The sequence below is a fragment of the Empidonax traillii genome, unplaced genomic scaffold (genome assembly GCF_003031625.1).
Source record: "Empidonax traillii isolate 1590-97213 ecotype Southwest subspecies unplaced genomic scaffold, ASM303162v1 scaffold1097:size207311, whole genome shotgun sequence".
NCBI lineage: Eukaryota > Metazoa > Chordata > Aves > Passeriformes > Tyrannidae > Empidonax > Empidonax traillii.
In genome coordinates, this window is record NW_020956290.1 from 106,084 (window position 1) to 131,049 (window position 24,966).

At 45.6% G+C, this 24,966-nt stretch overlaps 1 protein-coding gene across 2 annotated transcripts in view; it reads right to left on the reverse strand.

Moving 5' to 3' along the window:
• LOC114068588 (ubiquinol-cytochrome-c reductase complex assembly factor 1) overlaps positions 1–23,901 on the reverse strand; it is a 46,030-nt gene extending 22,129 nt beyond the window's left edge. Inside the window, exons 1-7 of one of the 2 annotated variants that reach the window (XM_027904832.1) lie at positions 23,841–23,901; positions 19,994–20,098; positions 18,279–18,383; positions 14,621–14,728; positions 11,657–11,726; positions 6,363–6,420; positions 576–684 (exon numbers count right to left, since the gene is read on the reverse strand). In XM_027904832.1, coding sequence (XP_027760633.1) covers positions 576–684; positions 6,363–6,420; positions 11,657–11,726; positions 14,621–14,728; positions 18,279–18,383; positions 19,994–20,098; positions 23,841–23,864 — 579 coding nt within the window. In that variant the 5' untranslated portion in view covers positions 23,865–23,901. Of the gene's footprint in view, positions 1–575; positions 685–6,362; positions 6,421–11,656; positions 11,730–14,620; positions 14,729–18,278; positions 18,384–19,993; positions 20,099–23,840 lie in introns of both variants that reach the window. The other variant, XM_027904831.1, reaches the window with a different exon arrangement.
• Between the last annotated feature and the right edge of the window lie 1,065 nt (positions 23,902–24,966).

A 24,966-nucleotide genomic window follows, 5' to 3' on the forward strand; every position in this document is an offset into this window, starting at 1 on the left:
TGTCCCTCCACACTCCCAGCTCCCTTCCTGCCTGGCTGCTCTCCAGCCACTCTGTCCCAGCCCTGGGGCTGCCGGGGCTTGTTGTGGCCCAAGGGCAGGACCCGGCACTTGGCCTGGTTGAACCTCATCCCCTTGGAATCAGCCCATGGATCCAGCTTGTCCAGGTCCCTCTGCAGAGCCCTCCTGCCTTCCAGGTGATCCACACTACCCCCCAGCTTGGTGTCATCTGCAAATTTGCTAATGGTGGACTCAATCTCCTCATCCAGATCATCAGTAACATATCCCATGAACAGCAGAATCCATTTCTGCAGTCACATGGCAAACCACGTGGGAAATTCATGCATTTAAACCAAATCAATATCTTCATCCAGGCCTTGATGCACTTTCCGAGACAAGCTCAGCGGCTCAATAGAGGCAACGAATGGCCAGGAGCGAGGGCTGCATGCATCAGCTTAAGGTAATAAATAAAGGAGCAGCTGCAGGTTGATTCTCAGGCATTCTTCTAGGAAATGCGAAGTCACAAAAGCATTGAAAGATGGGAATCATCAGGATTACCAGCACCAGAGAGAACTTACCCCCATGACCTTACCACGCTGCTCAACATCCTCCCACATGCAGTGGACGATGTAGCGACACATGTACTTCCCCGTGCGGCCCTCCTGCTTCATCCGGACCAGGCACATCCTGCAAGGACACACACCCTCCAGTCAGAGCTCCCGAGGCTTTTCTCAGAAGGAAAGACTCAATGACACGTATTTCAGCTCACTGAAGATTTTCCTCACAGCATATGTTTGTGGTCAGGAAAAAAAAAAAACACACGAGGAGATTTTATTTCCTTTTTTTTTAAATAAACTCTTCTATTCTATACTCAGGAGCTGTATCTGCTGGATTTTGGCCAATCCAGCCACGGAAGAGTGATAGTGGGCTCTATTCTTGTTGTCAGTACTGTAATCTAGTTCAATTTAGGTTACTACTGTAACCTAAATTCCTCAGCCTTCAGAAGATCCCACCCTTCGGAGCAGGAACGCATGGCTTGTCTGATGCCAGGCCCTGAGCCAGCTGCAGCTCAGCCTGGGGCACTGAAGGGCTCCAAGAGCCCCAACCAGCCAGGCTGGGACACCTTCAGGAAGTTACAGGCTTCAACCAAATCCACATTAGCCATGTCCTAAATTATTTCAGCTACAGGGGTCTTTGGATACGTGTCCAACCACTGGCAAAACCCCCACATGCAGCACAAGAGAGAACAACTCAGAGGTCTGAAAGTGCATTGTGGGATCTTAATGACAACATCAGGGTGAGTTGTCTTACTTTTTTTAAAAGCATTAAAGCCACTCCAACTTCATTGCTGCTGTCCTGTCTACAAAATAAATCATATGAACAAACGTTTTATTTGGCCTTTTTTACAACACCTGTAAAGAGCATGAACTGAAGCCCAGGCTGATCCCTCACTGAGCTGGGACCAGTCCCATCACCCGTCCCATCTTCTCTACATCAAAGCAGATCTGCTCCTGTGCTGAGGCAGAAGTGCCTGCCCAGGATAGACTGAGTGACTGTAGATGAGATGATGCTCAAACGCTGGAGCCTGAGAGCAGTCATTGCCTTTCACAGACACGCTGCAGGTGGGAAGCTGCTCACAGGTGAGGCTCCTTACAGCTCATGTAAAACCAGCAGAGCTGGAGGCCACTGGGAAGCTGGTGCTTATCAATAGTGGGGAATGTGCCACAAGAGCTGAGAGGTAAAAACAATTTTTTTTTTTAATGGGTTCGTTTCGTTTCTTTAGTGTACAGAAGCATTAAAAGAATCTGGTGACCTGTGAATGCCAACTCAACAGGGAGAATCATAAACACCTGAGGTGTTGTCCTGTAAAAGGACAGATGAAAACCTTTATGATGGATTTTCTTGTCTACTGACTAGTAAAGACATTAACTTGCAAAAGAAGAAAATTTTATTGCCAGTTATAGTCACAGAGACAAAACAAACAGAAGGCAGCAAAAACTTCAGTCCCATATTCTTCTTTCTGGTCAGAACCAGATTTTCAAGTTCCATATAAGGGCCATTGAACTGAAACATAACACTGAGAGAAGAAAAGCCCACAGACCAGAATCTGATTTCTAGATGCAGAGCTTCTCAGCTCAAACAGTGGTCAGAGAACAGCTGTCCAGTTACCAGCCCTTCCACAAAACAAAGAGCTTAAAACTGTTGGGTTTTTTCCACCAGTTTGAAAACTTTTGTTCTTTTTGTGCATTTACATAATCGAGCTGTACAAAAAAAAGTGAATTATTACTAAGAGTGACTGAATCCAAAATTTTTACCCACTCCTAAGTCAAAACGACTCAGTTTAAAGGAGAAATTTTGGGCTAAAAAAGCATTTTTATACTTCTCTTGCTGAATACACAAACTCAGGGGTGAAAAAAAAAGAAAAAGAAAAGAAAAAAAAAAAAAAGAGTGGTTTTCAAGAAAACCTCCTCCCAAGCACAAATAATGCTTCCTACCCTGTGTGCCTTCAGTGGTGGAGAAGCAGGAGGAGAGAGCGTTGACAGACCAACAGCCAACAACTGGTCAGTGATGAGCAGGTCTGGAGGGGTGTTCAGAGGAAAACCTGCTACTCACAGGGCCTCAAAGGCAGCTCTGTGCTTGGATGCAGTGCTGTCACAGAGCTGTTCTGCAGCACCACGAGTGAGATCATGGAATTTTGCAGTTTATTTGAAAGTTTGGTAGTTTGTTACTTCACCTGCTGTCTGAGGTTTAAAAGACACAGGCTCTTTAAAGCCTATAAACCTCATAACTAGATCACCGTGGTGTGAAACATTTTATTGTTTCACTGCACAATCTGTGCTGTAGTTTAGTCAAATACTGACTCATCTTCATCAAGCCATGAAAGCAAAATTACTGCAAACTATCTTTAGAAAGCTGTCTACCTCACACTGCTTGGGTTGGATAATTTTTGCTTTATTTAAGTTATGCAGAGAGATTCTGTTGAAGAAAATGATGTGAAAGGATGACTGAAAAGGAACAGGAGCATCTGTAACCTGACCCCTCTCAGCTGAGAGATGATGCCATCTCCCACAACAGCCTCAGCTACAACTGCTTCTGTCAGTATTCCCACCGTGCCAGACGGGCTGGGAGACCAGAAGTGAGGGTTGGCACCACCCTGATGACTGCCCTGTGCCATGCCCTGAGGTGAGATGATCCAATAAGGGCAAAGCCCACTCGGAGCTTCCCGCTGTCCCCTGCACCCGGCCACTCATTCCTGCTGCCTCAGTTGCTCCAGAGCACCTGTTTCTGGAGCTGTGATGTTCAGACACTCCTCTGGCTTAACAACACAAGTATCAACAGAAGTAGCCTGTTCCCTCATGTTAAGGCAGGACCAGCTAAATGCTTGAGACATTCCAAATAAACTTATTCCTAAAACCTCTCTCAAGCAAAACTATTCTGATGCAATTAAAGCCCTCTCCCATGAAACTGAGCCTGCTCCCTTTCTTCTGAAGCAGCACATTTCAAAAGAGAGCAGTGCCCTCAGTCTTCTGATGCAAATCAGAGAAATCTTTTCCTGCAGGAATTGTTTTCTACCTATTTAGTGGTTCTTGTTCTCCTCTGGACTTCCTCAGGTGGATCAAAACCTTCTCAAGTGCAGATTTCCTTAAGAATAACAATGCTTAGATGAAATTTTGCAACAGGTCTTTGATCCTTTCAGAACAGGAATTGCAGCACGACTATTTTGATCCTAAATACTTCAGGGAGATGTCACCATACTTGGTCTGATGAAAATATGAAGGGAGCTCTAGGTATCCACATGATAATATTAAAGCAAGGCACTTCTTAGCAGTCACCCAAGTCATTTCTTTGGCAGTTTGGTAACAGCTCTGGACTCAGCCAATACTCCACTCACACTGTGTGGGAAAATGCAGACCAGCAGTGGAGATGAACAGCTTGAGATTTTCTAAAGGTCTAGACTTCCAAACATAAAGCCAGGAGTCTCTCTGACATCAAAGGTGTGAAGTAACAGAAACAGCCTATGAAAAAATGACATCCAGGAAAGCATAATGATAGGCAGGTTTTCTAAATAATATTGATGGGTTGATTTTTTTAAAGCATGATTTTAGCACTGCCTTGGAAGGCACTGAAATGTTTCTAAAGGAACATTGTCTTGAAAGAAGTTTGCAAAAGCTGAAGCTAAACAAGAGAGCCTGAATTCCTCCCTTTCTGATTGGAGGTAAATAGAAAAATCCTATTCATCAGACAAGAGGAAATAAGAGCCAGAGAGTCAAAGAGGACCCACAAGAATCTGTAACATAAGAAGTTTTGCCCTGACGAGCACCCTAAGTCCATAAAAACTGGGACACAAAGGGCACAGAAAAGTAGAGCAGAAGAGGCTGGGAAATGACAACAGCAAGAAAGGAGGCAAAGTTCACCAAACTAGTAAAAATTCTCACCTTCTCCAGCTTCAGAAGATACTGTAAATATAAAACCCTGAATAAGAGGGAAGAAGTCAGTACATCAGAGAGTGATGCAGATTGCTCTGCAAGGGGGAGCAGATCACGATCAAAATCTCTGTGCAGGTTGTTGGCCACCAGGTCAGGAAGGTTTCAAGGCTCTGAGGTGAATGGTCCAGCAAGAGAGACAGGACCAGAGCCTACAGACAGGGCAGGATGTCCTTGACCTTGCCAGAGCCAGCAAAAGCAATAGTGTTCTGCTCCCACTTTCCTGAGGTCAAACTACTCAAAGAAAGAGAATCCCAGAGAGCAAACCTGCCTGGGAAAGCAAATTATGTCAGGGCAGGATTCTGGTCACTGAGCTCACAAGAAGCAAAGCCTGTAGCAATTCCCAATGACCCAGGCAGTGAGCAGGCCTGGCACAGGCTTCTGTGTCCTGGAATATCAAACTCAGCCTCCCATCTGAGGTCCAGAATGACAGTGCTCCTTAGGTCAAGCTGCCAGGAGCACAGAGGAGCCAGACTCACATACCCGGGAAAAATCAACCTTCAGTGCTGCCCTCCACAGTTGAATTTCCACTGCTGCCACACGAGGCAGAGGGGTTTGGTTCTCTCCTGCCTGTGTAGGACACTGCTGTCAGCCTGTCCACCACATCCTCCACAGAAGAGAACTTCAGTTCTCCTCAGTGAATCTCTCCTTACCATCACCAGCTCAAAGCGTGGCAACTCTCGCCTTTCTTCAAAAGAAGCCCACGTAGCTCTGACCTCAAAAATTTGTGCCTATCCTATACCAGTTTCACCTCTGTCATAGTTCCCTTGTTTATTTTTATTCTTGATCTTGAATTTCATACTGTGCATCAATCACAGGATATATTTTCCTGTCAATGAGAAACAAAGATGATGTGGGGAAAAAAGTGTGTTCTTAAGCAGATTCATCTTACCTCTTTTTGTTTTTCCCCAGACACTTACAGTTTGCTTTTCAATATTTATTGCACTGGTTTTCCAAATATCTATATGAATTATTAGCTTATCAATTAATTTTAAAAGCCTTTTACCCACAGGGAACAGCAGGAAATAAATAAACTGCAAATCTCAAGGGCCTTCCTTCCTTGATTCCACTGATTCATTCACTGATTATAATTTCAAAGGTTCTGCTAATTTGTTCACTCTTTAGTGTAATGAGCTGCCTCACCTTTCAATACATTGAGGAGACAGGAAATTAAAAGGAGGGGAGGGGAAAAAGAGGAGGCAAGGAAATAAGGGGCCTTAAGTGCAGCTATTTCAGTACAAACTTCCTTTCAGCCTTTGGACAGCTGAACCCCAAGGCTGTGGACTTCAGTTCCCTGCAAGATCTGGCATTTACAAAAATGACTGCACTCCCTTGTGCATCCCCTGACCTTTACAAGTATGCAATGCTAGATGAAAACCTGATTTTTTTTGGCTACTACTTTCCCAAACGAAAAAGGGAAAAAAAAATGTCATGTTTAAGGTGTCAGATATTTTTACATGCAGCCAAGCTGGCATTCACCCCCCTGCATGTGCCTTTCAGAGGTGCAAGAATAAATGCCAGTGCTATAATTTGTTAAATGCTTCTCATCACCACAAATTCTCCCAATTTAGAAGACTTTTACATAAATTTAAACTTTTCCTAAAACACCCAAGTCAGATTTTTCCACAAAACTTGAGAAAGGCTTTTAGAAAACTCATGGCAAAGATCATTCCACTAGTGAGGAATTTTGAGATGTGAGAGATGTCAGCTTCTCTATGGCACTTTTTGTTCTTCAGTAGAAAACTGCTGTAATTCAGTCATCAGTAAAATGAATAAATCCTCTATTAGCAACAACCACAGAGCCTACTTTTTCCTCACATTAAGATACATATCACTCTATTTCCTGAAAATAATTATATTACTATTTTGATTTTCACTTACCAAACGTGAAGCTGGGCTACTAGGAACCATGAATTCAAAGTATCAGGCATTTGGCACCCTTGATGAGAGGGGGGAAGACACAAAAACAAAACTAAACGTTAATATGAACTCCATCACATTTTGTCCCTAACACAAGAATCTAAATGCACTTTGGTAATTTATTTTCAGTAATAAGAGTACATATACATTGGAAGAAATACCATTTACTGTCATGTTTGTGCTCAAACTCTGGCACGTGCAGCCACAGGACACCGCAGATTCTGAAAGATTTCAGGTGTTTGGGGCTCACTGAGATAACATTTACAAGGGGGAAAAATTAAAAATGGGGAAGGAGACAAACATGTGGCTTCTAGGTCATGAAGTCCCAAAGCAGTAATGAGGGAGGAATCAATGGACACCTTGCTCTGTTCTTACACTTTTCCTTTACATGTGCTGCTCTCTCCTGCCAGGGACAGAATTGTGTGTCTCTGATTCCACTGTCAGAGTAAATCTGTGAATCTGTAAATCAATCAATCTGCCCTGATTTACTCCAGCACAGCCCTCGGCACTCTGAGCGTACCTGTCAGGCTACATTCGGATTAAAACCACTGACCAACCACACAAACAGCCTGTCTGCAGGTTTAGCTCTACTCCCACAGCCACTGGTTTTCCCAGAGCTGGCTTGTCCCTATGTGTGCTCACAGGATGGATCTCCACGTGCCCTGAGGATGTGAGGCTGGAGATTTAGGCTGTGTGGCACAGGAACCAGAGTCCTCTTCCTCATGCTTGAAAACAAGGGACCTATGGGTTCTGTGCACACTAATCCTTCGGTTCCTGTCAGTCCTAAACCTTCCTCCCAGGCACTCACCTCGACATTTGTTTCCTGGAGAAGTTTTTAAGGGAAATCCCTAATGAGAAGGACCTGACACCGTCGCCTTGGCCTACCCAGCACTTGGCCTTGTCTTCTGGGCTGCTCAAAGCTGGCTGGAAGAGGCCCAGAGAGCATTCAGAAACAGGCTCTCCAGTCAGATGTGCCCCAAGGAAGTCAACCTTATCTTCCCTGTGTTTAATATATTCCTTCCTGACTCCTGTACTTCCTGGCTCTTAAGTATTCCCAAGGAGATTCACCTGGATCATGCAGCAATACTTTCCCAGCCTCTTTCTTTACGTTTGCCAACTCTGGTCAGGCAACCACCAGAAGAACCAAACAAACCATGACTATTCCTCCCTCCCCAGAGAGGTGACTCCATCAGTCCTAGGGGGGTGCCAAGCTTCAGCATCAGTGCCCATACATCACCTCTAACACAGTACAAAGACACTAACAGTCTGTGTTTGGAGATTAAACACACATCTCCCTCAGCCTTCTCCCCTTCTGGTTCTCTCATTCCCATTAGAAATAGTTCCTGTGCCTAGAAACGACTACTCTGACCAAAAGCCACGCCAAGGCATCTCTAACTGGGGCAGGAGCACACAATGCCTGCATTAACCAAACCATTTCAATCAACAGAGGTTCCACAGGCTGGAGTCAAACAGCCAGTTCAGACAGAGGTTTCTCAAGGAGTTCCCATGGATCAGTCCCCCACCACAGAAATCACTCTGCAGTGGAAAGCAAAGCTCACACCTCTACTCCTGGAAACATGGAAAGTTTGTAAAGACCTATTCAGTACCCAGGAGGGAAGATTTTTTTTTCTCTAACTTTCCAAGTGTTGCAATTCTATTTTTATAAATCATTTTTTAGCTTCTATATTAGGACCGTCTGCATCGAAAATTTAAAGGAGGGGTGGCTCCTTTAAAGCAACAAGTCTACCCTCAGCTATCAGCTCTGTAAAAAGAATGAAATTCTAAAACTTAGAGGGTTGGAACACCTTACTCTGGGAAACTAACTGGGGAGAAGATTCCATCCTATAATGAAACAGAAAATTATTCCCCACAGAATACAACTAGATACAGAAAAAATGTCTGCTGGTAAAGCTACCTATGAAATTACTGTGATAACAGCTGGGCAATAAACCTGCTCTGTATATAGAACACATCCTGGTCACATGGAAAAGACATGGATGCTCAGGATTATGAGGACATCTTTTCCTGCAGTCGTGTCCTGCACTTAAAGTTCACGAGGTAAGGGATGCAAAAATTGACCATGGACTTTTTCATGACACATCATCTTTGGCACTCCCACAATTTTAGGAAGGACACACTGGGATAATATCCCCACATCCTGCAAGAGAACAGGTGCACTGTGTCACTGCTCCCCTGAGTGTGACAGGCAGCTGATGGGCTATGGGAGACACAAGTATCCAGAGTCCCCAAACCTTCAGCCCTTTGGAGCTGCTTTGAGTCCCACCAAAAACCACCAAAAGGCTGTTTTGGTAGGGTCAGCTCCCTGCTGCTGTTAACAGTTAACAGTGTTAATAGTTGAAGATGAATTCAAAGTAACCCTTTGATGAACCCGTGTTCATCAGCCAAACTCCAGCTCAGCTCTGAGAATCACCTGCCTGATCCTAGAAGCTCTTCTGACCTTCCAGGTGTGAGGTCAGGCATGCAGTTCCCTCCTCACAGGCTGCCTCCTCTGTTTCACTGGAACTCCCCAAGCTCTGTGCCAAGCCTGGCACCAGGAACTTTGCTGCTCCCTCTATTGCTTCTCTCTTCTCCTTTAAACAAGAAACAGCTGAAGTCCTAAAACAGCTCCTCTTTCCACGTAAGCAGCACAGTACAGACATTTGGGATACAAGCTCTAAAGCAGAGTTCCCCTGCTTTGTCCGTGAATGATCCAAACCCAAGACACCACAGAATGGCAGGTAATAACGAAATGAAGTGCAGTACAATACTGAGAGTCTCAATTAAAACACATCCTTTATGTTCTACAGCAGCCTGATGACGTGCACATCCATAGCCTGTATTTTGGGAACTGCTGTTCTAAGGCAGAGACAGGCAGTTCACTGTGCCACAGAAAGCTGGAAATTCCAGGGTTCATCAGCAGACATACAGTGAGATAAGAAGGGAACCTGTAAGGCATTGTGCTAGTCCTCACACCATCCACTCTCCACCCTCTGTCAGAGCACTACCTGACAAATTCCACACACCAGTCCAAGTTCCATCAGGTCCCAGTGCAGCTGCTGTTCCTGCCACAACACAAGCACACCACAACAGCACGTGCAGGAGCACTGGAGAAGGCTCTCCGAGGAACTGGTTTGCTCGCTCAGGGTTAACGAGCCCACGAGCTGTTTCACACACGGATGGCTGCGGGTTCCCAGGGTCAGCTCAGTGGGGTAACAGCGCTCACACACGGCACAGAAAGGGCTAATAAGCTCTCCAGAGAGCAGAGCTGCCTCTGTGCAGTTCACTGGGATATCAACACCCTGCAACCAGAGCCAGGAGTGCCGGGGGCAGCAGAGCATAACCACAGCACAGGCAGCACCATCCTGCCCTCGGGGCTCCCCAGCCCTGCAGGCACCAGGGGAGAGAGCTCAGAGTTAGTTTTTTCTGTTCCTACTCATCCCCCCAGGCTGCTCCTTGAGCAGGGAACAATGAGCTTAAGCAATGTCCATCTGTAGTTGAAAAAAGAAAAAAACCAGCTCCTGACTGACCCAGTTTGAGGAAGACATGGTGAACAATTTCTTTGGGACCACAAGCACTGATCCCAAAGCCACAGGTGTTCTTACATCACCAATGCACTCCATCAATCCTAGCAAACTGCCTTGATCCTTAAGCAGCAACTGTCTCGAGTCAATGCAAATATATGTTACCCTTTAAAATATATGTTTTCTTTTTAAAACAGTAAGACAAAAGCAAAACCACAACTGAAGTTATTTTACTCAATACTACTGAGTCTGAAAATCTGTGCCAGTATCTTTTTCACAGACATGCTCTGAGAGTCCTTTAAATTTTAATTTAGGACAACATTTATGTATCTCTGTACGATTAAACGGAGATGGTGAAACACCAGTTAAAAACAGGAAAGCCCCTGTCTGAGAGGTAAATACCACAAACAGAAGAGAACTTATCTGAGCAAGCCTGGGGAGGGGGGGCACACAGCCGGGGAGAGGGCTGTGCACAGGGAAAAGGAGGTTCTCAGTTCCTGATCACTGATGGTGAATCCTACTGCTCATAGAGTGCTCTCACTCCTGCGGCCGCTGAAACCACATCACAGGTTTGGAAAACCTTCTGGAAACCACTGGAAAATCTTGCAGTAGCAACACCATGTAACAAACCACCCTCAATAAGCTCTGCACTGCATGAAGATGTCCCTTCAGCTGATCTCTCAAGAGGCAGCAGCCCAACCTGTGCTCTAAGAAAGTACTTGGTAGCTCAGGAATCCCAGTGACAGGCCAGATCCAGGTAACGGGTTTACTACAGCTAAAGCACACTGACAAAGGAAATAATGCACATAAGAAAAAACATTACTGAAGCTTATGTAAGTCTCAAAAACACATCTTTGCCCTTCACCAGCCAGATCTGATACTACTCAAAGCAGCACCAGATTTTTAGCTAATAGTTGTGTACAGCATGGAAAAGCCAAGCCAATCCAAGCCAATGTCATACCTACATACTTACAGGAGGGACTTGTGTCTCTGTTCTAGTCATACTCTCTACCCAGGCAAGAGATGTGTCCTGGTCATGGTCAGTAAAAATGTAGGAAGTCTCTAAGTCGTAGCCAAACCTGGCCCAGCCACGAGGGAGAGGGACAGGTAGGACCCTATGATCTTGTACCATAAAAAAGTTGTGCCTCAGAGGAAGGGGATCCTGCATCCCAGTTACACCAGGGATGGTTCTTATCCTGTATCCCAGTTACACCAGGGATGGTTCTCATCCTGCATCCCAGTTATACCGGGGATGGTTCTCATCCTGCATCCCAGTTACACTGGGGACGGTTCTCATCCTGCATCCCAGTTACACCGGGGATGGTTCTCATCCTGCATCCCAGTTACACCGGGGATGGTTCTCATCCTGCATCCCAGTTACACTGGGGACGGCATCATGTAGGACACAGAGACCATCTGATCAGTGTAAACAGGGAAGAGATACTGGAATTCTTAGTTTATGCCACACCTGGTAATAAAAAGGCAATATCCTTCAAAGTCCAGGATATTCCGAGTTTTACCCATCCCCACTGCAGCAGGTAAAATGTAACAATCCCAGCCTCCAGAGTCTGCCCTCATGACTCCACAAGCTCCCAGCTGACCACGCGCCGGCAGGGCCCAACAAGGAAAAGTCTTTTTGTTGTCACGTTTATCGGGACTGGTACATCTAAAGACACAATTCCACCCCACAGCACGGGGCAGCAGCAGCCCCACAACCACCAATCCATTACTTACTGCTAAAAAACTCCTCGTAGTCGGTCTTCTCCACGCAGCACGTGTACATGCGCAGCGCCGCCACCTTGATCTTCTGCGGCAGAAAGGAAAAGGCAACACTTGAACTCTGCACTCCTGAGAGCCCCTCTGAGCCCTGCTGGGCTCGGTAAACGCGCTGCCACTCGCTGCAAACGCTTCTCTTGATAACCACAACCACCTGGGGTTTCCAGGAGCACCCTGAACTGTGCCAGTAACGGCATGAGGATAATGAACCTTGCCTCGCGGGGAAGAGGTTATTAAATGGCTTCTTGAATAGCCTTCCTAATCTAGTTTGACACAGTACTTGACATAATAACAGGAAAAGAAATTCCTTACAGAGACTCCAAAGAGTCCAGTTCACAATTCCTGGTTTTCTCCCATAACTCTAAGTGATGTACACCACTGACAGTGTTTTGTATAATTGAAGTTTTAAATATTAAAGAAGTCACATACCAGACGTGTCCTAGAAATAGTAAATAACGTCCTAAAATGAAATGTCCTAACAATAATTTTTCCTAGAAAAATGAAACTTGGCTGACTAAGCTTGAAGAGCGAGAGAGGAATGCCAAATGATGAATGACATGAGGTATTCCCAGGTGCTTTGGCACTTCTAATTTTGTTTCTGGCCTGCCAGTGCACCCAAAACACTTCCAGTGCACCATCCAAAACACAGACACATGTGCTGAAACTTTAAAGGCCACAATAACTAATAGCAAAGATCTGAAAGAGCTGTCAGCCATTCCTGCTTGCTAACATCAGGGGAAGAAAAATTAAGAAAAATTTGAAAACTCCACAACCCACTGCCCTACCTAAGGCAGGAAGTGGCCTTGGCTTTGGGTTGCTTTGGTTTGGTTTATTTCTTTTTTATTTTTAGTGACATATACCAGGGATCCTCTCAGTGCTCACTGTATTACAGGGATGAGCACCCTGCCTGTTAAACGGTAGTTCAAATCCCCAAAGTAATTATTTGTGCCTTGTGCAGCCAAAAGGAAAATAAAGAAGTTGCAACTGCTTGCTGAGGAGCCCATTATTTTTCTGACTCAGTAATCTCAGGCTTCTGTCAAAAATGAAACCTACATCTAAACTTCTTGGAGTAAAATAACTTACAGGAGTTGTGGAGGTTTCCCTTTTAAAGAAAACGCTGCCTGGCCTGGGAGCAGAGATGTCCCTGGTGGGAGCCACTGCCCCAGAGCAGGCATTACTAGACATTAAAAACAAATTGCAAAGAACAGTCCCCACAATCCAGCCTTAAATAAGGCAGGTAACAAAGGAGAGAGGGATGAAATGTAATCATGGAAGTTTTAGGGTGTAGAAGAGGTGTGGGGGAAGGGAGAAGAAAATGGAAAAAAAGCGGAGAAATATGAAGAAACTTCCCGAAGATCTCCTAGAGAGCACTGGCAAGGCCAAAAATGAACTCAGGTCTCTTGGGCCCTAACCACAAAATAACTCTCTCCCAATCCAGGTTCCCCAGCCAAAAACAGGCAGTAAAGAGCAGCAATTAAGGAGAACTCTGAATCAACACTTTGAGCTAATAAGATTCTTTATTACAACAATATGTACACAAGCACATGGGAGAGAAACTACGCTCTCATGAGGTTTAACATCACCTGATTAAAGCCACTGATTTAAACCGAAATACCTAAGCCTCTAATGGGTCAGTTATCTTTGCTTGACACCTTCTGAGGAGCAAGATGCAATCAGCAACAGTTTCAGATCAGTCTCAGAGGAGGTGCACTCTGCCTTGCAGGTATTCAAAGCACCTCAAGATTTTTATTGTTTTTAATTTTTTTCTACTCGAAGAACTGACTTTAATTCCAACACAACTGGGCTCAGCCCTTCCTTCAAGCTGCCTTTTCCTCTCACTCCTTTATACTCTCTCCTAGTTCAGAGGAAAGAAATCATGAGTTTCATCTTTTTCCTTCTGCACAAGGAAGTGAAGGTGTTTCTCACCAAACTGCTCTCCTTCAGTCAGTGTTTAACAACTGCTTTATGAAAGGGCTGTTTAAAGAGAAAAGGATAAAGGGAAGGACCTATTTGTGACTCTGCCCTGGTCAACTGACGCTGAGCATTGCCTTGAACAGCAACACACCACTTCTCCCTGCTGACTGCTTGGGAGACCCTCCAGCCCCAGAAATACAGAACCCTGGAGGAGGCTCAGAGAAGGGCAACAAAAATCACAACATGGAAGAGCCTGAATAAAAGAAACAAGTTAGACTCAGCCTTCTCACTGCAGAGAAAGGCGTAGATATTACATAATAGATACATCTATCAAATCATCAGTGGAAGGCAGAATGTGATTAAAAACTCCAAGGAAAGAATAATCACCTTTTTTAACTACAAAATTAAAGGGCACCAACTAAAACCAACTGTACTTCTTCCCCCAGTGGTGCCTCAGGTGATGGAAATCCCTGATCCTGAATGCTATGGAAGCTACAAACAAGAGTTCCAAGTGCAACTGGACCCATTTATAGAAGAAAAATCAATAAACACTCTACAAAAATGTCTGTTTTCATGCAAGAAGTCCTAAAGCCGGTGGAAGCTGGAGGAGCACACAAGACAGTTATCACAATGTGCTTTACCTGTAATCAAGATCTCCTAATTTACAGAGGTTGGTCACTATTAGGGATAAGATGATGGACTATGAGGGTGTTTGACTTGCACAGTAAGTCTGTTACTGTGGTTTTTGGTGCACACATGAAATACAAAAATCAGATATTGGAAGAAATTCAAGAAGGCTTTAGACCATACACACCAAAAGCAATATTGGCACGGATGTCAGTGATGGCAGTGGACAGATCAAGGGAGGTTCAAGCTATGGATTATTATTCCTTACATCAGAAAACAGGTATTTACATGGGTAATTAACTATTTTCCACTAAGTGCTGGGTTTTGTCTGCTTTTCAGAACAACCAAACAACCAAAAGAATTATTAAGTGACTGCTTTACCCATCTGCTGTACTTGAGTGGTCCTGTGAACCCCATTGCTTCTATTATCCTTGTGAAAGCTCCCACTTTCTCTTCAGTTGGCTGCAAGGAATCTTTTGCAGAAAGGTGCTGTAAAATTGAAAAAGCACATATTTCAGTCTCAGCAATTAAATCTGACAAATCATTTTAGCTAGAAAAGACACAAATTTAATAGGGAATTTTAGGGTTTTTGTTTACTGTCTTTTTTTCAACAAAACAAACACATATTTAGGTCTTCTCTGAAAATATTACCCTGGTTTTCCTATGTGATGTTCTCTTCATCCCTGTTATCAGGACTGTTTCCAGCACACACCCAAACCACAGCCCATATCAGCTACTGGGAAGAAAATCAACACTACCCCAAACCCAAATCAGCACAACTGGTAAGAAAACCTCCTGGCATTCTGTCTCTGAGCACCCTGGCAGCAGTAATCAGCCATCAGGAATTACCATGAATTAACTCTGCAGTATAGACCTTTAGCTATCACCAAATGACTCCATTTTTAACCCATTTTTTTGCATGTGAATCTCCTACATACACTCGAGGAAACACAGCTGAGAGCCTTACAATCTGAGAAAGCTCCCTGACCAGAGAAATGTTAAACTGCTTTCAGCTGCTGGCATTTTACCCTAAACATTTCCTCCTGACACATCAACATACTAAGAAAAGCAGGGAAGCAATTTAGCAACACCAAGGCTGCCACACATGGCCAGAACAATAAGACCAGGCTGCCAACTCCAACAAGGAGCAGGAGCAGCTCCTTGGAGAAGACACACAAGCAGAGAAACAGCACACACCCCCCAAGCCTCCTGGGGTGCACCTGTCCAGCTTTTGACAGGCATTCTCCCACTAGGAAATGTATCCAGCCATGTTAGGCAGCTCCAGTTGGATGCCCCTTCAGTACCCCAGGGTTTGAAACTCTTGAACCTCCGTAACACAAAGGTGTGGTGCGCTGAGGTTTCGTGGTTTAACGATGTCAAAGCTGTGCCTGCTTTACATCCAACCTTGTCATTTGGACTAGTGACCTTTAAAGGTCCTTTCCAACCCAAACTATTCTATGACTGATTTCACTGGATGCTCCCAATTTTCCTCTAAGAACCTGCAAACAACCATTTTCTATTCCACTTTTCAGTCTTTTATGACTTTTATAGGCCAGTTTCATACATCTGCCCATCTTCTAGTTTAGAAGGGTCCTGAAATAGCCTACACTATTCTCAGCACCATTTCAGCATCTGTCAGACATTGTCACACTGCCCAGGACCTCCTGGGATACTCAGATCCTTCTTTGATTGTCCAAACTGTTCCCCCTGTCCCCTCCCACCACCCAGAACTAAACTGCAAAAGCACGTCCCACCCTCTGCCACACATGATGGACCCACTGAGTCTACTGGCAGTATGTGAATATTTACAGCAATTTTTAGTACCTCCTCTTCAAGAATAACTCATGTAATATTCTCCTCTACACTACAAATGACCCCTAACCTTCCACTCCATAATCCCCCTCCAGCCAGGCAATGATAGGAATTGCTCAATGCAGGACTCCTGTCGAATAACCACTGCCACCCCAAACTCACTAAATCAACCTTCATCTCCTCCACAGCAATTCCAGTCACACTGAACCTCCAGGGAATCCAGGCAGAACTTCACCACAGGCCTCTTATGTACAAGTGAATTCTGAAGCCTCCCTCAGTACAGGTCTTTCATTACACAGAGGAAGTTAAAAACCAAAAGCATCTCACTTCAGCTGCTGTTAGCTGATTACTAACACAATGACTGGCCAGCAAGCAGGTTTTTCCTAAGAAATGCCATGACTCTGGCTTCATTCCTCTGCAAGTCAGCCTGGACTAGCTCAGGAGACAGAGAGGGGATTTGAGCAGGGAGTGCTTGGTTCAGCCAAGTGCAACTAAACAGTCCTATAATCTATAAAATCAGGTCTAGGAATCACCAGGACAAGGAGGGGGGAGCAAGTTGAGTGGCTCTGTGGTGCTTAGTTGCCAGCTGGGCTTAAACCATGACACACAGAGAGAAAACTTCAAAAATATGCTGTCTAACTCACTCAAAACAAGCTCATCAAGACACTGCAAGGGACACAAACCCACCTCAGGCTGCCTTTCCTGCTCAATGCAGTGCTTAAAGCAAACAATCTTCTTGATTTTGACACCAAACATAAATTGAAACATCTGGGGCTCACCATTAATTCCAAACCACTTTACCACCAGGAGTGCACAGTCAAGTTCACATTTCAAAGATGAGTAAGTACTTCTCTATTCAAAATAATGAAGCTGCTGTCCAAAAACCCACCTCAGACCTACTCTGCTGTAAACTACTTCCCCTCTGGTCATAAATCCTGCCTGGCTTCTTACACCAAGGCTATTTTAACCAGTTTCCCAATTCATCTTTCAACCCTTGGACCCCTCCCCTAGTCCTTTCCAACACATCAAAAGCAAGTCTTGAGTCCTGCCTTGAAGATCTTCGTGCCACTCCTGGTTTATCATTCATGTTTTATCATGTCATTCATATCTATCTTGTCACTCATTGCTCTCCCAGACCTGCTCTGCACATGCTGTTTGTGCAGCAATCAGAGAGCAGTGCAGGCAGGAACAGGGATCAGGGAGCCTGGGATTACACCTTTAGCTCTGGTCATGATAAATTGTGCGACCCTTTTTGACATGCCTCAGTCTCCCTGTCTGCAAGGTGTTTGGTTTTATCTCACCAGCTGAAAAACACTGAAAAATGGACATAAAGAAAGGAAAAGGTTCTAGTTAAGAACTAAATGGAAAGAGAAGCCAGGGCTTCTTTCCTTGCACACGTTTCCTTGTTTTCCTTCATTTTTTCTGTCATGTCAAAATAACTAATTCTAAACCCTTCTTAGTTATGTACCTCTAACTCTACACCAGCAAAATACACTGCTAGGTAGATGGCAAACTGGGATTGTTGCTTTCATGGAAGTTTTACCCCTCAAGCCCTAGCTTTCTTCTTTCTTCTGTCCTATCATTTCTCAGGCATGCATTCCATTTTGCCATTTTCTTCACACTGGGTTAACAAGAGCCAAATCAGGATAATTATTATGACAGCCTTCATTTAAGTGGTAAACTAATCTTATGGAGTTGATTCACGCTCCAGAAAACTTCTATTTCAAGACAAAATACAATAAATGTACAAGACACATAGACCACAGATGAACAGTAAAGAAATTATTAGACAATAATTAGCTGTTATTAGTGGATTGAATTACAATTTTCAGTGTTTAGCAGATACCAAAACTGTCATCACACTTTATTCCCAAGCTAAAGAATCAGAAAACATCCCATCACTTCAAGTATGTCCAGAAGGAATATCTGCTCTCCACACCAATACCTACTCCCCTTGACTTAATTTCTTTCCTCATTGGAAGGAAACCCTCAGGATTATCACCGGAACCTTCACCCTGATAACCCAGCTGTAACTGCACCCTCCTATGCCAGCCCTTCATTTGCTGGAAAGGAACAGAATTCCTTCTCAAATGACTGGACCCATTGTTGTCACCACACTAAAATATCTTAGGGGAAAGCTGAGTCCTCTCCTGTACGTCCTGGGAAGTGTTTTTCCTCCCGTCCCTGTTTAATCCCCAGCACAATAAAAACATGCAGCTCTTCTCACCTGATTTGTGTTGTAAAAGGATCTGGTTTGCTGCGTGGTGGCTCCCCTGGCTTGAATCCATCCCCGACACAATCTGGACAGTCGGAAGGGGCCAGCCTTGTGTCTCTAGTAAAAATGATACAAGAAATTAAAAGAAAAAGATTAAGAGATCATTGACTTCACTTTACATCAACAATCACCCTTAGTTTGCTAATTACTTTTGGCTAATGCTGAAAAACTTTATATCAAAAACCCCACCAATTTATTATCATAACTGTTGCAAACAAAATGCTTGATGCTCCACACCATTCATTTTCCAGTGTTCCACAAATGTATTGATGGAACAGACTGGCAGAGCACTCCACTGAAAAACCACAGGCTGTCTGCTTTCACTTGCTTACACTACTTTCAATTATGAGTTTGTCTTTAAATAAAGAATAAATCTGTTTCCTGACCTTGCAGACAAACAGACTTCATGCTATTTTTGTCTACAATTTTATAGCCCATTTAATTGCCTTTGTGGAAGGACTTGAGAAAACACAATTTACAGGGTAAAAGCTACCCCTACAACCACTATAACTTCAGAGCACGTGACTTGTATCACAGAGCTACTGCACAACAGAGAAAACTCTCGAGCTGGAGTGAGCAGGCTCCCCAGGGAAGAAGCTGCACCCTGAACAAAACACCCCTCACTGCCTCTCAGCACCCCCAGCTTAGCAGTACCTTGTTAATAAATTAAATCAAAGTAAAGATGCTGTTCAGAGCAGTCCTCCCCAGAGAGGTACTGAATGTACTGGTGGCTCAGAGTGAGCCCAACTTCATCACTAACCTCACAACTGCTCATTTCCCTCTCTCCTCCAAACATCACGTTACTTGGTATGGACTGTGCTTTAATAGTAGGGTTGTGTCACAAAATCACCAGCAATTTTCCTAGAACTGGAAGGTCTTCTCTGAGAAAAGACACTCAGGCCAAAGAGCTTACAGGGAATTTCTCATTGTGAACATCATGGCTCTATGGCACGAGTTGTGATACAAAGGAGGATGAAGAAGAGGCTTAATCCCCTTGTTCTTCACTGGCTGCAGGAAAGAAACACCAGGAACAGACTCTAATTCTGTTCTGAGAGCCAGCACCTCTCCATTTTCTACGTGTTTTTCACCCCTTTCTCATTGAGTGCTTCCACACGATGCTCCAGGTGATTTACTCCGGACAGACACACCCTGGCACTGTGCCTGCTGGCACACAGCTGGAAGCCAAACTGCAGAGCTTCCACTGCAGCAACACTAAGCGTTGTGCTCAGCAAGGTAAACATCCATCAGTACTGGGAAGTCCAAGGCCACTGCACAGTGGAGACATTCTGTAAAATAAAGTGTTCTGGAAAATAAGGTGCTGGAGGTTACGTGCAATTGTGACTGGCTCGTAAGAGCTGCTTTGGAAAAGTGACACCTACATTTGGACTTCTGTACTTAACCTCCTCACGACAGATCATTTAGATCTATTCAATAACTGAATAATTTAGATCTATTAAAAGACAGAGCTGGAATGAAGACGTGGAACAAAGAGTGGCAGCTCACCCTTTTTGCAGCACAGAGCTCTAGAGCTGCCTCGATATTTCAGCAATACACAGCGAAGACATCACTTTTGAAAGACTCTTTATTGACAAAAACGTGACTTTTCCTTAGCCATTTCAGCTCGTTCCATTTTTGTTTACACAGTTTAACATGCTCTGGTATCCTACCTGGAAAATACTGCAGAGCATCCGTCTACACTGGCCCGGGACTGTGGCGGTTTGGAGCAATCCACTGCATCCTGTTATCCATTGACTGACTCCAGTCTGGCAGCTCTGCAACAGGGACAGGAGCAGATGAAGAAAAGGACCCAAACACACAGAAATAGTTTAACTGCCCTTCTGCTTCCACAGGTTTTATTCGTTCATACAACAAGAACAGCAAGGAGCTGTGTCAGGGCAGGCTCAGGGTGGATCTCAGGGAAAGGTTCTTCCCCCAGAGGGTGGTTGGCACTGAACAGGCTCCCCAGGGCAGTGGGCACGGCCCCAAGGCTGCCAGAGCTCCAGGAGGGTTTGGACAACGCTCTGAGGGACAGGGGGGGATTGTTGGGGTATCTGTGCAGGGCCAGGAGTTGAACTGGATGATCCTGGTGGGTCCCTTCCAGCTGAGGATATTCTAACAATCCTTAGATTCAACTCCCAACTTGTGCTTGACAGGAGTATAAATTTTGATTATAAAAATATTTTGCCTTCCAGTACAAGTATCCAACCCAAGTCTGATGGCAGAAACAGATGAGTGGAAGGAAATGGTGGGCTGTCTACATCACAAAACCACACCACAGTTTTTCAGTCTATACAATAAATTCAAATGCTCAAGAAGCATTCTTCAATTGACAGAGTGAGCTCCAAAAAGCCCCCATCCAACTCACAGCTTTTATGTATCTTTGTCTTACTTTACTCAGGCACGGCTAAGAATTTTAGTATTTCAAAAGCACATATTGTCCCAATAAATTTCACTGAAGATAATTATTTTCTGTTATGAAAATGTCAGTAATACGGAAAGAGATGGAGTTTTCTTTGCCTGCACTTTCTTTGCATCTTTTATTTTCTGCAATATTCAAGTTAGTACAATATTTGCCTCCTTCATACATGCACTACACCAATACTGGAAATAATGTATATATTATTAGAATGGATTGCCTTTATCTAATAAAAACAGCTTTATTTTCAACTATAGCAAGATGATTCTATTTCTGCTTTTTCGGTGTAACATCACTGCTCAGTGAGTGAGATTATGAAAATGATACATTTCTATTAAAAAAAACATTTCACCTGAGTACCACAAAGTATTCCTTGAGCTAACCCAGTGCCCTTCCATAAACAGTTTAACAAACACTTCAGTGAGAAAGAAGTCACCATTTTTTATAATCAATTTTTAAAAGATTCCAAAGATCTGACAGAACTTTTGTGAGGCTTTTTCTCTATAACAAGAAGGAAAACGTGCCCAGGCTGGGATTTAGAGCTTGAACATACTGGGGTTTATAGCTGTTGAAAAGCACATCTGCAACAAAACCAGGCAAAGACATATCAAAACATAAAATAAGCATGAGATGGTTATGTTGTGTTTTCATATGAAAAGCTGAGATGTGATTAACAATCCAGTAACAAAGAAAACAGACCCCAGCAGAAAGCAGGGAACACCAAGAGCTAGGGAATTTTGTCTAAGCCAGAATCACTGTTTGCAGAGCACAACCCTCCTTTCAAATTACAAGTGATACTTTTGTTTGGCTGAGGGAAAAAGTACCAAGCCTAAACTGAAGAGGATTTACTCAGGAACAGCCTGCAGACAGCTGCCTTGTCAAGATGGAAGAATATCACTATATGATCTTCTAAATGCTCTTGGCAACCATTAGGAAAGTCTTAGGTAGCAGACAAGCTATTTATCAAGATCTCTTGAGAAAAAAAACCAGCTTTATCCTAATGGCAGGATTAATGATAGAGCTGAAGCGTCTGGACAATCATCAGGACCCTACCATACACCAGGAGGTGCACCCAAAGAAGGACTGAAGACAGACAACAAAAGTAATTTTCCTTATTTTCAGTAGAAAGAAGAGACACGGAATGTTTGAAGATTTACTTTTATACAAGTAGGCAACCCCTAAATTCTAACGCAGCAACAAGTGCTGGGAGGTGCCAGGGATGAGCAGTGCTCGTGCTGAAGCCTGGTGCACTTCAGCTCACAAAATGGCAAAGAACTCCATCTCCTCCCCTCTAATGAGAAATGTCTGCTTAGGCTGAAAAAATGAATCAGCTCCCTTTGCCACCTGAATGCCAGCAGCAGATGGGCAAGGAGCTGCCCAGGGACAGGGAAGCCCAGCAGGCAAGTCCTTCCCCTTCAGAAGCAGGTTTTCAGTGCAAACCCTGCCCTGGGGGTGCAGCTCCATGGACAGCTGAACCCATCTGGTGCCTCACTGCTTCCCCACTGCTCTCCCTGCTCCCCTCCTGCCTAGCTTCCCCCTCCTTGTCTGCTGGCCACTGCCTCTTCAGTGCTTTAAAACGCCACAAAACTATTTTTATGTTGCCACTGTTCTGCTGCTCCAGAATTGGGACCATAGGGGCCAAGAAAAATGTGCTGGAGGAGGCAATTGCAGGCAACAGAGCAAGGGCAGGAGCACAGAGAAAGGGCAGGGATGGGAGGAGGAAGCAGGAACTCAAGCTCGCTCCACTTCAGCTGCTCTCGGGCAGGTTTGTGCTTGGCTGCTTTCACCTTGAGAGTGGAAAGGACAGGGCTCACTGTGCCGGTGAAAACCACACCCTGAGCCATCGGCTCTGAGAACTTGGTGGATTCATTTCATAAGTGGAGATTGCCCTCTGGCCAAAGGCCTTTCCTGTTCCTGGGAAATCTCGCCCCACTTAGCAGTGCTGGCCATCCGTGTATTTGTGTGGCGGCACAAGATCAGATCCAGGTACAAAACTCCCTTTTCTAGACTCTATGCTAAAAAGAAGAGCTCTGTTGCACAGACTTTAAAGGCCAAAAGAAGGAAAAATGCACACAAATGCATGGGAAAGAAGAAAAGAGTGGAGTGATTAGAAATCCAATCATTCGCAGGAACCCAAACTCTTCCAACTTGAATCACTAGGGTTGGAAAAGCCCATCAAGTCCAACTGCTGGGTCCACCACCAACCCGTGTCCCCAAGTGCCACATCTACCCGGCATTTGAACGCTTCCAGGGATGGTGACTCCACCACTGCCCTGGCCTACCTGTGCCAGTGCCTGACCAGTAACACAGGAATGAGAATCTTTACATTATCCTTGGTGTCAAACACCTGAAGTGAGACGAGAAACTCGAAGAAGAAAACACACTAAGCCCAGAGGAGCCCCACACTGACAGACACGTGTCTCCAGCCCCAACCAGGAGCCCAGACCCTCACACGACAGAATCACAGAGTGAAGTAGGTTGGAAAAGACCTCTAGGATGACCAAGTCCAACCTATGACCCAACACCAGACCATGGCACTGAGTGCCATAACCAGTCTTCCCTTAGACACCTCCAGGAACGGTGACTCCACCGCCTCCCTGGGCAGCCCAACCCAACGTCTAAATCACTCTTTCTGTGCAGAAATTGCTCCTAGTGTCCAGCCTGACCCTCCCCTGGCACAGCTTGAGGCCGTGTCCTTTCCTCCTGTCTCTTGTTCCCTGGGAGCAGAGCCCGACCCCCCCGGCTCCCCCCTCCTGTCAGGGAGTAGGACAGGGCGACAAGGTCCCCCCGAGCCTCCTTTTCTCCCTCACAGCTCCCTCAGCAGCTCCTGGTGCTCCAGACCCTTCCCTGGACACGCTCCAGCCCCTCAGCAACCCTTCTGCAAACACAAACTTCTGCGGGGAAAAGCTCGACCCGCTGCTTCGCCAGACACCACCGCGGGGCTGAGGGGAGGGGAGGGCGGCGGGAGCAGCGCCCGCTGACACCCCTCGGGGTGCGGGGGGACAGCCCCGGCCCCACACGGCCCCACACGGCCCCTCAGCAGTAGCAGCAGCAGCGCTCGCTCGCTCCCTCCCTCCTTCCCTCCTTCCCTCGCTCACCAGGGCCCGCGCCAGCGCCGCCATCAGTGCCCGGCAACCCTTCCGTCACCGCCGCCCGCCCCTTCCGCGGGAAGTGCCGGCAGCGATGGGGGAGCGGCGGGAAGGGCAGCGATGGCGGCAAGAGCGCTGCCACACACAATGGGGTTCGCTCCCACACACAGTGGGGTTCCCTCCCACACGCAGTGGGGTTCGCTCCCCGGTGCGCAACGAGCCGATAATGACACGCTCGAGAGAGTCGTTAATGTAGCTGTGTCTCCGTGGGAAGGAGAGCGCCGTCCCCCAGCATTCAGAGGGCGGGTTATGGGGCTGCTGCCCACGGGAGGCGAGTGCTGAGGGGAGTTCCCGCTCTGGACATTGAGGGACCCCCCTGGCAGTCACGCTCCCAAGTCCCAGCTTTCACTGCTGGGACTGCAGCTCCCCCACGGTGGCCTGACAGGTCTCGCTTGGCTCCTCACACACACCCCCCACGCAGACCAGGTTTCCCATGGCAGGGGCTCAGATGTCTCGTTCCATAAGGCAGTTTATTCGTGGCGCAGAAACACAGAAACACCTTGAGCTGGTGCCTCTGAGGAGCTCAAACAACCAAGGAACCTCTGGGCTTTTATACTGTCACAGTCTACCTGTGTTAGTCTCACTCTTCCTCCCAAGTCTTTGCCTCCTGCTGCCCTGTCTTTGTCCACCCCCCTCGCTATCATGACTGGTCATCATCTCCTTTGTTATCCAAAAGGTCAGCAATTCCTAGTTTGAGCTGTGTGTGAGAAATATCTCAAATTAAAATTTCGAAGACGGCCAAATAAAGTGAAACAAAGAACTTTTATTTTCAGCGCGTGCTGGGTGCAGTCAGGTTTGCCTCGTGCCAGGGCCTGAGAACACCCCGAGATGGGGGGGGGGCAGTTCTTTTAAGGTCTCTCAATTTGCATAACTGTTCCCTTGTCCCTCCCATGCTCAGCTCTGCTCTGCTTTCTTTCTTCCTTAAAAAGCAATATAGCCTTTTCTTGAGCCCGATTGGTTCTCTCAGGGCAGGCTCACACTTCTCTTTTCCAGTCCATTGGTTGTTTTAACCATCCTATCAGATTGTTTCCCTGTCCCGGCCGCATGGTCCCTTGGCAATGAGCCCTGGCTGGTC